Source organism: Rattus norvegicus, chromosome 1, assembly GCF_021556685.1.
Source record: "Rattus norvegicus strain SHRSP/BbbUtx chromosome 1, alternate assembly SHRSP_T2T, whole genome shotgun sequence".
In the NCBI taxonomy this organism is placed as follows: domain Eukaryota; kingdom Metazoa; phylum Chordata; class Mammalia; order Rodentia; family Muridae; genus Rattus; species Rattus norvegicus.
Genome location: NC_141534.1, coordinates 90,122,223 through 90,140,601, shown reverse-complemented (window position 1 = coordinate 90,140,601; position 18,379 = coordinate 90,122,223). Strand labels below are relative to the sequence as shown.

The following is an 18,379-nucleotide window of genomic DNA, read 5'->3' as shown; positions in this document are numbered from 1 at the left end:
TTCCCAGCACCCACCTGAGCAGCTCATCATTCTCCCAACTCTAAACCCAAGAGCTCTAACACCCTCTTCCACTTTCCAAGTGCAGCTGAACACATGTGAAGTCACACACACACACACACACACACACACACACACACTCCTACATAATTTATTTTTAAAAATTACAATAAAAGTTAAAATTTCTTTTTTAAAAATATAGCAAAGAGCAACTGAGGAAGACAACCTGATTTTGACCTCTGACCTCTAACACACACACACACACACACACACACACACACACACCAGACTCTAGACAGCTCAGTGCATAAGTCTGTATTTCTGAATGATATAAAAGAATAAACTTAAAAAAAAATACCCCAAACCAAACACCAATGGCTCCCACAAGGCATGGTGGCCCATTCGTCCCACCCCGATAAATAGAGACCTCTGTCTGTCTGCTCACCCGCCCGCCCCATAACCCCCTCTGCTATAGACATACTCTGGGTATATATTACTGTACTTCACAATAGACATCTCCCAAAAATAGATCTCAGCCCTGCCACAGGACTCTACCCTGGCCCCACACCCCTGCTTCAGGCTACCCGCCACTGCAGCACGCTCGTGTCTTTGCCCCCAGTGGTTAGGACCATGCTGTCATCCCACAAGAAGGCCACATTAGTCACATGGCTGCTGTGTCCACCATATTTGTGGCTGAGAGCCTGTTAGAGAGAAGAGAGAAAAAGAGGTCAGATGAAAAATGCTACCTGGAGGCCATTGGCAGTTTCTTCTTTAGAGCCATACATAAAAGTGTGTGTGCCCGTGTGCATGTGTATGTGTGTGCATATTTATGTGTGCGTGCATGTATGTGTTTGTGTGTGTGTGCATGCATGTGTGTTTGTGTGTGTGCATGTGCATATATGTGTGCACATGTTTGTGTGTGCATGCATGTATGTGTGTGCATGTATGTTTGTGTGTGCACACATGTGTATGTGTCCGTGTATATAGTATGTATATGTGTGTGTCCGTGTGTATGTGTGTGTGCATGCATGTGTGTGTTTGTGTGTGCATGTGCGTGTTTGCATGTATATGTGTGCATGTTTGTGTATGCATGCATGTATGTGTGTGCATATATGTTTGTGTGTGCACACATGTGTATGTGTGTGTATGTAGTGGGTATATGTGTGTGTGTGTCCGTGTATATATGTGCGTATGCATGCACCACTACTTTCTGGCTTGATTTTCATTTTTAATTACATGTATATATGTGTGTCAGAGTATAGGTTTGTTCAGTTGCCCATGGAGACCAGAAAAAGTGTTGGATCTCCTGGAGCTGAATGTAAGTCAGCCCCCTGATGTGGGTGCTGGGACCTGAACTCAGGTCCTCTAGAGAACAGTACATTTCCTTAACTGCTGAGCTATCTCTCCAGACACCCCTGCCTTCTAAAAACATATTGTGTACGTGTGGTGTATGTGGATGCACAAGTGGGGGTCAGGAGACAACTCATAAGAGTTGGTTCTCTTCTTCCACTATGAAGATCATGAAGATCGAATTTAGGCCATTAGGTTTGGCAATGAGCACATTTACCTGGGAAGATATGGCTCAGTGGTAGAGCCCCTGCCTAGAATCCCCCAGTGAGGGGCTGGGGGCGTGGCTCAGTGGTAAAGCCCCTGCCTACAATCCCCCAATGAGGGGCTGGGGGCGTGGCTCAGTGGTAGAGCCCCTGCCTAGCATCTCCCAGGGAGGGCGTGGCTCAGGGACAGAGTCTTTGCATAGTATGCATGATGCCCTTGGTTCCATGCTCAGCACTGGAGATAAAGCATAGATAAAACATGTATGACCTGTCTTCACTGAACAGGTTCCCAGTAAAAGTGGGCTGTAGCGGGTGATTCTCCCATGGGGAGCCTATGCCCACACTCAGGTGTGGATCACTTTCATCTTCTTTGAGAAGACCAGAAGGCCACACTTAGGCTCCTGGGTATGTCTTTCTTTCTTCTGAGTGCCTCTCTCCCAACCCTCATGCTTAAACTACATTAAAAGATCTTCATTAGGGGTTGGGGATTTAGCTCAGCGGTAGAGCACTTGCCTAGCAAGCGCAAGGCCCTGGGTTCGGCCCCCAGCTCTGAAAAAAAAAAAAAAAGATCTTCATTAAATCCTAGTTCTGCATCATTAAGATTGGGTGTAGTCAGGAACAGACTCTCCCAGCCTTGGGCAACTGCTCTCAATAGCCATTTGGCTTTGAAAAAGTTCGTTTTTATTCTGGGCCTAAAGGGGAATTATAGGTGCTGGGAATGTAAACACCTAGGCCTTGTAGTCTTAACCCAGCTTAGTGAGGACAGTGGCCCTCACTAAGGGCCCACAGGTCTTATTTGTTCAGGCATACAGTAGGTGCTCATTTAATGCTTGTAAAAAGAGAATATGCAATAACCCCAGAGCTATGGGTTTCATCTCAGAATCTGATGACAGACCCCGTGCTATGAAGATATCCTAGAGTTGTGGGGAAACTGAGGTCCCAAGGGGTAAATAAGATGAACAACAGCACAAGGCTAGGGAGGCAGCCGGGAGGGCAGAAAAGCACTGGGCTCCATCTCTAGCAACACATAACGTGGGTTGGTAGCACACATCAATCATCATAACTCCGGGGAGGTAGAGGCAGGGGGAGTTGGTGGGAATTCACAAAGGAGTGAATAGGACCTCCAATGCCACACTCTTAGGACCCCCCCCCCCCCCACCTCGGGAAGACTTACTCTCGGCTGACAGCAGGGGTAGCTGAACAGGTGCACTTTGCCGAAGTCGTCAGCAGAAACCAGCAAGTTCCCATCGTGAGAGCGGGCCACAGCATTGATGTCTGTGCCGTCTGCCCCCTCAGGCCAGATCCCTGTAGATGGGACAAGAGAAATGATAAAAATTTGCTTGGAAGCTGGGCATGGTAGAAGGAAAAGAAAAAAAGTTCAAGACCTCCCTGGATAACTTATGGAGGTGTGTTTCAAAAAGTTTAAAAAAAAAAAAAAAGAAAGAAAGAAAGAAAAAGAAGAAAAAAGCTGGAGACATAGCTCTTGGCAGAGCCCCTGCCTAGAATCCCCCAGAGAGGGGCTGGGGGCGTGGCTCAGAGGTAGCGCCCCTGCCTAGAATCCCCCAGTGAGGGGCTGGGGGCGTGGTTTGACCCTCCAGGTCTCAGCTCAAATGGTTCTCTCTCCAGGAGGCCCTCCCTAACTTCTTCAGAGTTGGCACCTTCTCCAGTGCTACTTCATCTTCCCAGCCAGTCCCTATGTGGGTCACACTGTTTGGAGTGAGGCTACTTTCCTCATTTGACCGCTAGCTCCAGAAGAGCAGACCTGAGACTCTCACGGTTGCCACTATATTCCAGCACTACCCAGGTCAATGGTGCTCACACAGCTAGAGCTACTGGCTTGGGGACCTGAGGGAACAAGGTAATGTGGAGGGTTTCAGCGTGGAGCTCTCTGAGCCAGGTGCCCCCATGAATTTTGTTTCATTTCTATAAAGGTCTGAGGAACTTTAGAGGTCATTTCCTTCTGCCCTTCCTCTTCTGCTGGTACCATCCAAACAGTTTTAGTGAATTCCGCAGCCTGGAAGCCACCCGGATATGACTATGAAAATCACAAGCCAAGGTTATTTCTCAGAGTTCTGGTCCTTAGGAAACTTCCCCATTCCAGAACTTACCAAAAACTCCAAAACCCAACACACAAGTAGCAGTAGCCCATTGCACATTTCTCACGGTGTCTGCACTGGTGATCTGCTTACAGGTGGCAGCGTCCCCTGGGACAGACAATCAGGAGAGACGTTCAGGGCCTGAGGGGACTACCTTTCCAATTTATTTCCCAGCACTGAGGTTCAAGACAGAGGGGTTGAAGGTCCCTGGATTTATTTATGTCTCCCTGGACTTATTTCTGTCTCCCTGGACCAGACGGAGGCTAGATTTTGGGTGCTGAAAGGCTAAAACCTGAGCTGGGTACATTTGCATAAAAACCCTGCTGTCCATTCATCAAAGCCAACAGGAAATAATAGGGTGCACCAGGAAAGCAATCACAAGCTAGAGATTGCAGTTTCAAATCGGATCAGTTTGGCCTAGCTTAAGGAACTGTATGCAAATCACATGCAAATAAGCCACAGAAGAAAGGAAACTGGCTAGTGTCAGAGAACTCACAGTACAGAATTTCGTAGTCTCCAGAGTTGGTGACAAAGCAGGTGCTGTCCTGGGCCCAATCCAGGTGAGTGATAAAACTGGAATGGCCCTGCAGGGGACGCAAGGGTCACTTAGAGCATAGGAGAGGGCTGAGCCAGGGAAAGGGGATGGATTAAATCAAAACTAGGAGGCAAAATACACAGAGTGAGAACACACTGGGCTAGAGGGAAGGATACACAGGCCTTCAGAGGGTGAGGGCGGGGCCAGACTACCATGGGCGGGTTAGTGGGGGGGGGGGCAGACTGTGATGGGCGGGGCTGACGAAAAGCTTAGACAAAGGCGATTTAGAACACGTGGGCAGAACTCCACACAGGGGGCGAATTTTGAATGTGAGGGGCGAGGTTTGAATGTTTGGGGCGGGGCTACACAGAGGTGCTCTTAGGATGGGAGGGATAGGTTTAGAATGCAGGGCCGGGGCTACAAATGGGGACGGGGCTTGGAAGGTGAAGGTTGAGGCTACACGAAGGGTCAGGGTCAAAGGGTCGGCTTAGAACACAATAAGGGATGAGGATGGGGGCCGACTGAGGCGCCTTGACATAGTCAGGGCAAGAAAAAAAAATCAGCTGCATTCTGAAGCTGTGGCTGGCTCCCTCGTGATAGAAAAAGTTAATTTTGCACCCCATTGGGCGGGGTGGTGGCGCGGGCTGGGGACCACTGCCCACTCACCGAGCACTTGCCCAGGCGGCTGACCTTGCGGCCACCCTGGTCCACCGTGTACACGTACACCAAGTTGTCGTGGGAGCCCACAGCCAGGTACGCCCCGTCTGGGGAGGGGGAGGGGCTATGAGGAAGCACCCAGACTCCGCCCCCCTCCACAGTCCCCGCCTCCCCCCATGACTAGCCCCCTCCAATTGGGGAGGCTGTAGCCCCTCACCTCCCAGCCTGTACTGCTGAACCTCAGTCCCCAAGACCCTGCCTTCCCAGGACCCCGGGCCTACCTGGTGAAAAGCTGACCACAGAGATCTGCTCATTGCCATCTGTGTGGATAGCCACCAGGTCACGGGTGTCTGTGTCCAGTAGCAGCCACCTTAAAGGAGAAGGCATAATGAGGGGGAAGGATGAACTGCTGTTGGTGAGGGGCCTGAAGGAGAAAGATAAATGCCTCCCAAACGCAGGATTGAGAGGGCGGAGCCAGACTACCATGGGTGGAGCCACACAATGAGAAGGGAGGTCAGGCTCTGACAGGTTGAGATGAACACCACCCACCCACCCAGCCCTAACCAGCTTCATCTCTCATCTCATCCCGCTTAGAAGCCCCCCCGCCCCCTCCCCCGCACTTCAAATAGATTCACAGAGACGCACAAGAGGGGAGAGAGGTGCTTTGAATGAAAGGGATGGGGTTACAGACTGGCCTTTAGGATTGAAGCAGCCAGTTTAGAACGCTGGGGCTTCTAAGGGCAGTGCACAATAGGAAAGGAACTCGTAAGGACGTGGTCCATTCAGTAGTACCTGCCGGTCACTGTGCCCACCGCTAGGACAGAGCCACTGGGGTGGAAGCCAGCCGAACGGGCAGGGTCCTGGGAAGGAAGGGAAGAGAGCTGGGGTCCCAAGTCCAACTAGGTATTCTCCAGCTCAGAACCAGTTCCTAGCATGGCCTGAGGTTCTCTCCTCTCCAAGGCCTTCCAGAAACCACCAGAAGCCATTCCCATTTCTTGAGTATACTAACTTAAGAGAAACATATTCTTCCTTTTCTTCCTATTCCCCCACCCCACGCCATGAGACAGGGACTCACTGTGCAAACCAAACCAGGTTGGCCTCCACCTCCTTCTGCTTCCCAAATACTACCCAACAAGATCCCCCCTTTAAAAAGAAAGATTTTATTTATTCTATGTATATGAGTACACTGGTGTGTCGGACACACCAGCAGAGGGCATCAGATCCCATTACAGATGGTTGTGAGCCACCATGTGGTCGCTGGGATTTGAACTCAGGACCTGTGAAAGAGCAGAGCTCTTAAGTGCTGAGCCATCTCTCCAGCCCCAAGATACCTTTCTTAAAGAGAGCATGGGCAGCTTCCCTCTGATATGCCGAGGCCTGAGGTGTGAAAAGCAGAATTTCTCAGAAGCCTACATCTGCATCCCAGCCCATTACCTCAATGCTCCTGCTCCACACTGGCTGGTGGGTCTCCGAGCTCCACAGATGCACCAGCTTATCCTGCCCACAGCTCACAAACTGTGCCCTGCTAGGATGTGTGGCCAGGCCCCACAGTTCTTCCACATGTCCCTGCAGGAAGGAGAGAAGGAAGAGGATGGGAAGGAGCCACTCTGCTAGCAACCCAGGCAAGGGCCTTCTGCACAGGCGCCATCTCCGTGCTGGGTTGACACTGGCAGCCCTGTGGCTCGAAGCAAGTCCTGTCCCTGGAAGGGAGGGGAGGGTGGCTCCAAGTTTGACTTCAGTAGCCACACAGGTCCCATCCACCCTAGGTACACACCTCCCAGGCTGTGGGATCTGGGAAGAGCCTAGTGGCCTTGTCTTGAGTCACAGAACTGAGGTCCATGGTTTACGGTCACATGGAGGGTCCTCAGCTCTCTCACTGATAGTGGGAGCCAGCACCTAGGCAGTTGACCTCACTTTGGAACCTCAGGTTTTTAAGGTTTTTGTTTGTGTGTGTGTTCCTGTGTGTTTGTATATGTATTTATGTGTGAATGTGTATGTGTATATGTGTGTGAATGTATGTGTATTCTTGTATGAGTATGTGTGTATGTATATAATGTTCTTGTGTGTATGTATATGAATGTGTGTATGTATGCGTGTATGCGCGTATGTGTTCTTGTGTTTATATATGTGATTGTGTGTATATGTGTGTGTTTTCTTGTTTGTGTGTATGTATGTGTGTACATGTGTGTATGTGTTCTTGTATGTATATGAATGTGTGTATGTGAGTATATACGTGTTCTTGTGTGTATATATGTGATTGTGTGTATATGTGTGTGTGTTTTCTTGTTTGTGTATATATGTGTGTACATGTGTGTGTATGTGTTCTTGTATGTATACGAATGTGTGTATGTGTATATATACGTGTTCTTGTGTGTATGTATGTGAATGTGTGTATATATGTGTATGTTTTCTTGTTTGTGTATGTATGTGTATGAATGTGTGTACATATGTATGTGTATGTTCTTGTGTGTGTTCTTGTGTATGCATGTGTGTTCTTATCTAAGTATGTGTGTTCTTGTGTGTGTGTTTGCACACACACCTGAGCACAGAACCCAGTGTTAAGTATTTTCTTTATTTCTCCCTCTTGTTCCCTTTTTTATTTACACTTATTTTGTGGGTGTCTGGCTGTGTGGGTGCATTGCCAACGCCTGCATGTGGACAACAAGTGACAACTTGAGAGTGAGGGCTTTCTTTTCACCATGTAGTTTCCAAGAATTGAGCCCAGTCATTAGGCTTGGTGCCAAGCACCTTTACCCCCTGAGCCATCTCACTGGTCCCTGCTCTGTTATTTCTATGATACAGGATCTTTCCCTACCTAGAACATGCCAACTTGGATAGACAGGCAGGCTACAAGCACCAAGGACCAGCCTGACTCAGCCTTGGTTCTGGGATTCCAGATATGCCATTGCGTATGTCCAGCTTTTATACATGGGTCTGGGGAAATCAAGCTCAGGGCCTTATGTTTGTACAGGAAGAACTTTACCGCCAGAGCTATATCCCTAGCCTTGTTCATTTTGGGACAGGGCTTCCCTTTCTTGTCAAGGTTAGACTAAAACTCAGAAATATTCCTGCCTCAGTGTCCTGACTACTGAGATTACAACTATGCCACTATGCCCAGCTTGGAGCCTCAGTTTTATGTTCTATAAAATGGGGCCAAATACCAAAAATTCCTCAAAGCATCCTGGTGCTCCCTCAGACATTAATGGAAAGTGCTAAACACAAGGCAGGCACAGGGGCACAAACCCAGCTCTCAGGATGTGGAGGCAGGAGGATCAGGATTGCAAAGTTATCCTCAGGTAGATAACTAGTTCAGGGCTAGTCTAGGCTCACAATACCTTTTCTCAAAGGCCAAACAATAAAGAACTAAAAGGGCTGGAAATATAGCTCAGTGGTAGAACCCCTGCCTAGAATCCCCCAGTGAGGGGCTGGGGGCGTGGCTCAGTAGTAGAGCCCCTGCCTAGTAAGTCTAGAGCCATGTATTCAATTCTCAGCATTACACCAAGAAGTGAACAAACTGGTCAATGGCAGTGCATACCCTTAATCCCAGCACGGAGGCAGGAGGATCGCTGTGAGTTTGAGGCCAGTCTGCCAGGACTACATAGAGAAACTGTTTTGGAAAAAAAAAAAAAAAAAAAAGCAAAGAATGGCAAACCCAGGTCCTCAGAGAATAAAAGTAACTAGTAATCATTAGCCCCAGAAATAGCAGTGTTGTTAATCAATAACTATAGTTACAGGCAGTAATTTATATTATGATTGATATCGTAAATTTGAAGCCAGCTTGGACTATCTATCCTGTCTCAAAGCAACAAAAATAGATAAATAAATATTCATAGAGGTTGTTAAGGTTCTTTTCTTGCTTCAGAGAAAGGAAGTCCTGTAGCCAAGGCAGATATGGTGGCACAGAGCCGTAAGTCCAGCAGGCGAACTGCCATATGTTCAAAGCTACGCCGGCTATACAGTAAGTACCAGCCTAGCCCACGTGAGACCCTGTCTCAGGGAAACAATCAAAAACCAATAAATGATTGAAAAGAAAACCTGGGGCTGGCGGGACGGCTCGGCGGGTAAGAGCACTGGGGGCATCAGTGGTAGTGTCGCATGTCTTTAATCCCCGCATTAGGGAGACAGAGGCTGGCAGATCTCTGAGTTTGAGGTCAGCCTGGTCTACAGAGGGAGTTCCAGCACAGCTAGGGCTACACAGAGAAACTGTCTCAGGTGGAGGGTGGGGGGCGGGGGGAAACAACAAACCAAGAAACAAAAAAGCACACAGAGGTCCCAGGTTGTATTCTCATAGGGTGGCTCACAACCACGTGTAGGTCCAGCTCCAAGGGATCTGATGCCCTCTTCTGGCCTAGGCACTGCACATGTGTGATGCGCAGGCAAAACACCCACACGATGATGATGATGATGATGATGATGATGATGATGATGATAATTCTGCTGGCCTTACTTTCCTGTCTTTTGGGGTGTGGTCATCCTCAGGAATTCATTTGAGAAGGGCTCCTTGTGCCCAGCCTTCTCCATGCTGAGACTATGGGAACACGCCATACCCCCAGCTTTCAACATTGGTTCTGCAGGTTAAGCTCAGGTGTTCACGTTTGTAGGCCCAGGCTCTACCGACTGAGCGACCTCCCTAGCCTCTATCCTCTTACAGAGACCGAGGCCAGAGTACACCTATATGCAGCAGCACAGATTTAAGCTAGACTTGCAGAGGGCAAAGGGTAAGGAAGAGATAAAGAAAGGGGACGATCAAGCAAGGAGGACGGACACACTGTGAGCTACTCCTCTGCCTCGGACACCAGTCTCAATAGTATGCTATGACGAAATGACTCAGATCCTCACAAACCCCCATGCAGTCCCTCTTTCTGTCTCATGCACTGAGAGGTGATTCACTGGCCCAGTATCACGCAGCTAAAGAGCCACAGGGTTGATATCTCCAAACAGCCACTCAAGCCCCAGACTCCCAAGTTCCAAACTACTATGCTACACTTCCTCCTGCTAGGTTGCTTTTTAACTGAGTATGGCACACCAGTGAGGGACGACTGGGCATCTGAGTTGCAAGAAGAAATGAGAGCCCAGTGTGGCAGTGTCCACCTGGAATCCGAGTGCTTGGGAAGTAGAGACAGGAGGATCATGGCCAGCCTTGGCTCCATTGTGAGTTTAAGGAGCAGCCTGGGTTGCACATGAGATCCAAATCTCAAAGATTAAAAAAATAAAAAGAAAGAAAGGAAAATGACAATGAGGAAGAGGATGGGCAAGAGAAGAGGAAAGTAATAAAGTCAGGCCAACCCCAAAAGACCGTCTGAGATCCGTGGAATTGGGGTGTGGGACTTGCAGGAGACTGACAATTTGCAAGGACACTTACCAACCAAATATGAGGACGCTATCTGCAGTCAGACCAGCAGGAGGCAGTTTACTTGGAAGCAAGGGTGCTGGGAACCCACTTTAGAAGGTAGGTAACCCTTCGGGGAGTTTCGAACCAGGGCATCAAAATAAAGAAAGATAACTGAGGGGAAGGGATGAAGGGTTTCCCATGCCAAGAAGAAAGGAATGGGGCGGGGTTGGGGATTTAGCTCAGTGGTAGAGCGCTTGCTTAGGAAGCGCAAGGCCCTGGGTTCGGTCCCCAGCTCCAAAAAAAAAGAACCAAAAAAAAAAAAAAAAAAAAAAAAAAGAAAAAAAGAAAGGAATGGGGCAGGGATGTAAACAGGAAAAGAAACAGAGGCGTGATAACAGCGATGGCAGTGGTGATGATGGTAGTGGTGAGGGTGAAAAAGGTACATTTAGGGGTGGGAAGAGAACTGGGGGGCGGGAGGGGTACTCACCTGGACAAGCAGAGAGAAACCTGTGTGCACCGAGCCAAGCAAGATGGAGTTACGGGTGGTCCCCACGTACAGTGTGTCTCCCCTGCCCTCTGCCACGGTGCGTACAGGGCCGAAGTCCTCTGGGACCTGAGTGAGTAGAAGTGTGTGTAGGATACATGTGAGGTGGGGTGGCATGATGTGTGGTCGGGGAAAGTCCAGAGTTAGGAACCCGGGTGGGGTAGTGGCCTGGCCACGATTCTACAAGGCCATCCCCCATTTCCAGTCCTCACCTCCACCTCTTGCACCTTGCTGTAGTCTGAACCCCAGAGGACCACCCGACGATCACGGCCCCCTCCAGACACCAGCGTCCCGTCCCGCAGGGCGCAGAGCGCAAACACGCCACCATCATGGGCTCCTAGAACTTCCTGGGTGATGCGGTTTCCACCTGCAGGGAGATCAGGGATGGGAGTTGGCATGAGGAGGCTGTTCCTTTACAGAACCCTGTGAGGACCTAAAGCCTCGAGGCCCACATTCACCTTTCTGTTTCTCCTGCTCTTGCACCCACTACCTATCCGTCTGCACACCATGCCTGGACTCGGTGCTTTATCGTCTCTCCACTGAGTCATCTGAACTCTCACCCGCCAGCTCGTCCTTTGACTAATCCACTCATACATGTCTCCAAGGCTTCTTCCACTCATCCATCCATTTCTCCTGCCATCTATCTATCTGCTCATCTGCCGATCCATGTATCCATCTCTCATCTATCGACTCATTCAGCCGTCAATCTACTAGTTCATCAGTTGGTTCTCTCCCACTTCCTTCTATCGACCGCCTCCCATACATCCATCTACATTTCTGTATTTAATGATCCAACACTCCTTCCTTCCACTGCCCCATTCATTCATTTATTCATCTCCCTATTGATCCTTACATCAATCTACCACTTCATCCACCCACCCATTCATCTATTGGTCCATCAATCCATCTCGCCACCCATCCATCCATCCATCCATCCATCCATCCATCCATCCATCTATCCATTCATCCATCCATCCCTCTCTCCTAATCCACTCAGACAGCCATTCACTTGTTTCCCATCCATCCATTCATACAGTTATCTGTCTATCCATTCACTCATTCATAAATCCACCCACCTATTTATCCATCCTCTCACCCATTCTTCCATTCATACATACAAAAATCCAGTCATCCTTCTACCCAGTTATTCACACAACACACTAGCTACAGCTGAGTCATTTCACACATTTATACTCGGGCCTCGGTTGCTAGCAGAGGACAGAGGCTGGGGGAACGGAGAATGACTACAGAGTCAGAGATGCCTGAACTGAGCCTTGTCAAGGATGCTGGAACTGGAAAATAGGAATTTATCTTTTTTTGTTTTTTGTTTTTTGTTTTTCCGGAGCTGAGGACCGAACCCAGGGCCTTGCACTTGCTAGGCAAGTGCTCTACCACTGAGCTAAATCCCCAACCCCAGGAATTTATCTTAAGGGCTGGAGACATGGCTCTGCGTTGGGAGCACTTGTTGCTCTTGCAGAGACTTGGGTTCAGACCCTAACACTAACAAGGTAGCTCTCAACCATGTGTATTCCAGTCCCACAGGATCTGGTGCCCTCTTCTGGCCTGTGTGAGCACTGCATGCACATGGTGCATACACATACATGCCAGCGAACACTCATACACATACAATTAAATGTTTTTAGATTTTTAAAAACTATGTGTACATGTACATGTGTGCACATCCATGTTTAGGTATGCATACATGAGTGGCTGCAGGAGCCAGAGGAGTTAGATCCCCTGGAGAAGGAGTTGTAGATCACCTGACACGGTTGCTGGGTAGCAAACTCAGGTCCTCTGGAAGAGCAGAATGTTCTCTTAACCACCTAGCCATTTCTCCAGCCCTGAAATCTTTTTTATTTTTTTAAATAAAGAAACAGGAAAAAAATTTACCCTAACATGGTGCCGGAAGCTCACAGTACTTGCCAAGCAAGTGTAATAACCAGGATTCAGATCCCCAGAACCCACATAAATGCCCAGACTTGGTAGAGATCCTTAGAGCAAAGCTGGCTAGTGAGACTAGTTATATCGGTGAGCTCTGGGTTTGATTGAGAGTCCTGCCTCAATGAGTAAGGTGGAGGAATAACTTTGAGTTACTTGACAATCACTTCCAGCCCCCCCCCCCACACACATGCACACACGTGCGCATAAAATAGAAACAGAGAGATTTATCCTACAGTGACATTGACTGATCCCACATGAGCATGGTTACAGGAAGGGAGATATTTGAACAGTCAAGGGTATTTGTAAAGATGGAGGTCGGAGTTAGTACTGATACTAACCTTTGCCCCAGACATAGAGGTTCCCCCCAGAGTCTCCAGTGACCACGTCGCCACCTTCCAAGAAGGTCACACACAGCACATACTTTGGCTTCTCGTGTTTCTATAGTACAGGAAGAGAGAGGAAGGATGGCGTCAGAGTGTCACTAGAGCAGGTGGCTTTGTGCAGATCATAGGCATCCAGGGCTTTTGGACCACGGGAAACCCCTGTGGTTTGGGTAGGGAGGCCCCATAGAGAATATCTGCCTTTCCCCTCTCCTCACCAGAACAGCTCAGGCCACCTGGGAGCTCTGGCCATGTTGTAACCCTTGACCACCTGGGACAAACCTCTTGCCCCTCCTCTTTGTCCCTATACTTTTCTGCCAGTCCTATCATCAGTTTTCTCTGCCTCTTCTCTTCTCCCTGCCTCAGACATCCCGTTTCCAGAGTCTAAGCTACATCTCTCTGTGCCTCAAGCCCTCAGTGCTGCCCTTTGAGCCGAGAAGAGTAGGGAACTTGAAACTGTGCCTGTCCCTGCCCTCCTGGGCCCTTTATCTACTGTTCTGGTTCCTTGCGAATATGCATGTCTGGGTGCACATGCGTGTACATTTACATGGAGGACAGAGGACAACCATGGAGGCATTTTGTGGAACATATCCACCTTGGGTTTTGTTTATTTTCCTTTCTCTTTCTCTCTGTCTGTCTCTCTGTCTCTCTCCCTCTCCGCAACCCCTCTGTTTGTAGCCCAGGCTGGCCTTGAACTCATGGAGATGTACCTGCCTCAACCTCGAAAGTGCTGGGATTAAAGGTGTGCACCACCATACCTGGCATGTTGATTTGTTTTGTTTTTTAATCTGCTACACTTTTTTAATCATTCTGCACATTTATGTGGTATATGTGTATATGTGGAGGACCAAGGACAATTGTGGGAGTCAGTCTTCTCCTTCCATTCTGTATGCCTCAGGGATTGAGCTTGGGGTCTCTGCCTTGGTGGCAAGCACTTTTAACTGCTGAGCCATCTTGCTTGCCTAAATATTGTTTTTATTTTTGTTGTTTGAAAATTGTGTGTGCCTGTGTGTGTGTGCGCACGTGTGCCTGTGCATGTGCACCTATGAGTACAGGTGCCTGCAGAAGCCACAAGTGGGTTTGGATTCCTGGGTGCTGCCTGATGTGTGTTGAGAACTGGATTTGGGTCCTCTGCAAAAGCACTTTAATACCTAACTACCCAGCCATCATCTCTGGCTCCCCTCAACTCGCTTTTGAGACAAGGTCTCACTAGGATCTGGGCTTGCCAAGTAGGCTAGGTTGGCAGACCAATAGGCCAAGGATCTGCCTGTCCCCACCTCCCCAGTGCTGGGATTCTAAGCACCTGTCTGCCCTGCTCCCTGGCTTGTAGTATGTGTGTGCTGTGTGTTCATGTGTGTGCCACTGTGTTCCTGTATGTGCACGTGTGCATGCTAAGTGTGTTTATGTGTATATGCTTACATGATATGTTATGTGTGTTCATATGTATGGAGGAGTGTGCTATTGTGTTCATGTGAGCATGTATGCATGCTAAGTGTGTGTGTGTACGTGTGTGCATGCTAAGTGTTTGTTATGTTATATGTGTTCATGTGCATGGGGCTGTGCTACTGTGTTCACGAGAGTGTATGTATGTATGCTAAGTATGTTTGTATGTGTATGTATATGCTATGTGTGTTTGTTGTGTATGGAGGTATGCTATTGTGTTCATGCATGAACATGCATGACTCCCAAATGTGTTTGTGTGCTTGTGTATGTGCATGCTATGTGTTTGTTGTGGGTTATGTGTGTGTATGTATATGGGGTGTACTATTGTGTTCATGAGCATGTATGTATGTATGCATGCTAAGTGTGTGTATGCTTGTGTATATGTGCATGCTAAGTGTGTTTTTTGTGTTCATGTGCGTGTGTGTGTGCTATTGTGCTCATGTATGTGCATGCACATGTGCAGTTGATATCAGATGTCTTCCTTGATTGCTCTTCAGATATTCTTACTGAGGCAGGATCTCTCGCTGATCCTGGAGTTTACAGATTCAACTACTCTTGCTAACTAACTTCCCCGGGGAATTGTGTGACTCCCCTCCTGAGGATTACAGATGTCCCACCAGGCTGGCAACTGGAACCCCAGTCCTCACACACACACAGTAAGATCTTATCCAGAGCCATCTCCCCAGCCCACCTATCCCTGCAGCCTGTCTCTGTGAATCCCCTTTTCATGTGGGCAATGCTGGTCATTGAACACTCCCGATCTGCCTGGAACTCCCGTGTTCTCTCACCCCTGAACCCTCACAGGTCAGAGTTCAGCAACATCTTCCTTCATATAGAAGAGGAATGAGGCCAGACATGAAACAGCTTGCTATTCCCAAACCACCAAAGCCCTGGAGCCCTGAGGACTGTCTGCCTGGAGTTCCTCTTTGGCCCTCGAGATCAGTCTGTCCACAAATCCCTGGCACTCACCTCAAACAGGCCCTGCCGCTTGCTCAGGTTGCCTCCTTCCAGGCTCCAGAAGTAGATGTGGGATTTGCCACAGGTTATCAGCAGGTTGGGATCAGTGGGGTGGAAGGTAGCCACCAGCACAGCCTCATTAGAACACTTTGAGGGGAGTCAGGACAGATACTGAATGAGGATCTCAAAGCCACCAGGACTACCATAGCATACCCATCCCACGCAGGACCGCCCTAAACAGCCTTCTTTCAGAAGCAGGTAGGAGACCGGCTGGCTCCTCAGGGAGTTCCTAGTCTCTGTCATTTGTTCACTGTGCTGAGTGCTTTATAAAACTCATTTGATCCCCATTGTCCACTGGGAGATAAGGTCCATTAGTGCTTTCCATCACAGATGAGGTTCAGAGAAGGAAAGCGCTTGCCCAAGGCTACACAGCTATTTAACACCTATGTTCAGGATCATAACATCTGATTCCAGGACAGCATCTCCTGTCCTCTTATCCTTTCCTCAAGAGGGGCCCCTGATCTAGAATCAAGTTCCTTCCTCTCAGCCTGGGCATGTGATCTTGGGCAAACAACTTATGATCGTGCCTCCCTCCCTACCCACCCCCAATGACTCTTACTAAACAGCCCTGGCTATCCTGGAACTCACTGTGTAGACCAGACTGCATGTGACTTTGTGCTGAGCCTGGTCCACCCACTATACCCAACCTCTCCACCTCCCAAGAGGAGGACACCATTACTGATCTCATGTCCAACAGAGGCAGCTGAGGCTCACAGAATGGAAGCCGTTTGCCCAGTTATCCAGCAGACGATGCCAAAGCCCCCATTTAAGCTCAAGTCTGGCTGCAGATTCCTAACCACACAGTGCAGGATGTCTCAGGAGGTCACCTGGAGGGCAGCAAGCCCACCCACCTTGCTATCCACCACTTTGCTCTCCTTGGCCCAGTCCCACACAGAGAGCACATGATCGTTGGATTCGTCCACTGCACATAGCAGGTTGCCCCCATTCTGTGGAACACAGAGAGATGGGTTAGGATATGTTTCCCCACATTCCACTCTGATCTATTCACCACACATGCCTGTTCAAACTCGTTCACAAGCATGATACATGAAACACATTTGCCTTGGTCAGCATTGATTGCCAACTTGATCACAACCTAGAATCATCTGGGAAGTAAGGTCGTGTGCGCAGCACCATCCCCTAGGCAAGCAAATCTCAATGAGGGACTGTGGGCAGCACCATCCCCTACGCAGGAAATCTGAACTGTGTAAGAGTAGGAGAAGTGAGATGAGAACTAGCATAAGCCCATGCTTTAATTCATTGCTCTCCAAGGCTCCTGACTGTGGAAGTAATGTACTAGCTGCTTCAAGCTCCTTGGCTCTCCATTGTCTTCTAAGTTACTTTTCTTGGTTTATTACATCATAGCATCAAGAAATGAAAGTAAGGGCCTGGAGAGGTGGCTCAGAGGTTAAAAGCACTGGATGCTCTTCCAGAGGTCCTGAGTTCAATTCCTAACAATCACATGGTGGCTCACAGCCATCTGTGATGAAATCTAGTGCTCTCTTCTGATCTGCAAGCATTTGTGCAGACAGAACACAATATACATAAAAATTCATTAAACATTAAATAATATTAATATTTAATAATAAATAGTAATAAATAATTATTAAATCTTAATAAATAAATCTTTAATAAAGAATATGAAATGAAGGGGCTGGGGATTTAGCTCAGTGGTAGAGCGCTTACCTAGGAAGCGCAAGGCCCTGGGTTCGGTCCCCAGCTCCGAAAGAAAAGAACCAAAAAAAAAAAAAAAAAAAAAAGAATATGAAATGAAAGTAAGCCAGGCAGTGGTACATGCCTTTGATCCTAGCTCTTGGGAGGCAGAGGCAGGCAGATCTCTGGTCCAGCCTGGTCTACAGAGCCAGTTCCAGACAGCCAGGGTTCCATGAAGAAACCCTGTCTTAAAAAAAAAAAAAAAAAAAAAAAAAGGAGGGGGGGGGGCGTTTGCCTAGCAAGCGCAAGGGCCTGGGTTCAGTCCCAAGCTCCGGAAAAAAATATATAAAAAGAAAAGTCAGCACTGGTTAAAAAAATTTTATCCTATGTAAAAAATCTTTTTGTGTGTGATATTGGGGATGGAGCCTGTTACATATTAGGCAGGGGCTCTACCACTGAGCCACGCCCCCAGACCCTCACTGGGGGATTCTAGGCAGGGGCTCTACCACTGAGCCACGCCCCCAGACCCTCGCTGGGGGATTCTAGGCAGGGGCTCTACCACTGAGACACGCCCCCAAGTCTCCATCTTGTTTTTGGTTGAGAAAGGGCCTAATTTGATTGCCCAGGATATGAGCCAGTGAGATGGCTCAGTGTTTGCTGTCAAACCTGATGATTTAAGTTCAGTCCCCAGGATTCATATGGTGGAAAGAGAAAATTGACTTCTGTGACTTGTCTTTGGACCACACATACGGTGTTCGCATATGTGCACAAACACAAAGTGAATACATAAATGTTATTTCTTAATTAGTTAAACTGCCCAGGCTGGCCTTGAACTTATTTTGTCTTCAGCCTCATCAGTACCCAGGAAATCTGGTGTACGCGACCATGCTCCACCTCTTAAAGAGTTGTACAATGGGGGCTGGAGAGATGGCTCAACGGTTAAGAGCACTGACTGCTCTTCCAGAGGTCACGAGTTCAATTCCCAGCAACCACATGGTGGCTCACAACCATCTGTAATGAGATCTGGTGCCCTCTTCTGGCCTGCAGCCACATATGCAGGCAGAATGCTGTACATTAAATAAATTAATTAAAAAAAAATAAAAAATAAAATAAAAAAAAAAGAGTTGTACAATGACTCATCCCTAAGAAAATCTGCAGCCTGTACAATTGGGGATTTTTTTTCCTCTCCGAATTTTATTTTATTATGTGTATGGGTGTTTTGCCTGCAAGT

General features: G+C 48.3%; 1 protein-coding gene across 5 annotated transcripts in view; it reads right to left on the bottom strand.

The window, feature by feature from the left end:
* Positions 1-297: 297 nt before the first annotated feature.
* The window catches only part of Eml2 (EMAP like 2), a 31,754-nt gene continuing 13,672 nt past the window's right edge, over positions 298-18,379 (bottom strand). For all 5 annotated transcript variants that reach the window (XM_087611223.1, NM_138921.3, XM_087611274.1 and 2 more), the window contains 13 exons: positions 16,347-16,442; positions 15,448-15,582; positions 12,994-13,093; positions 10,927-11,081; positions 10,658-10,783; positions 6,273-6,404; positions 5,631-5,698; positions 5,120-5,208; positions 4,848-4,945; positions 4,143-4,230; positions 3,659-3,754; positions 2,725-2,855; positions 298-698 (listed from right to left, as the gene is read on the bottom strand). In XM_087611223.1, coding sequence (XP_087467349.1) covers positions 573-698; positions 2,725-2,855; positions 3,659-3,754; positions 4,143-4,230; positions 4,848-4,945; positions 5,120-5,208; positions 5,631-5,698; positions 6,273-6,404; positions 10,658-10,783; positions 10,927-11,081; positions 12,994-13,093; positions 15,448-15,582; positions 16,347-16,442 — 1,440 coding nt within the window. In that variant the 3' untranslated portion in view covers positions 298-572. The remainder of the gene's footprint in view (positions 699-2,724; positions 2,856-3,658; positions 3,755-4,142; positions 4,231-4,847; positions 4,946-5,119; positions 5,209-5,630; positions 5,699-6,272; positions 6,405-10,657; positions 10,784-10,926; positions 11,082-12,993; positions 13,094-15,447; positions 15,583-16,346; positions 16,443-18,379) is intronic.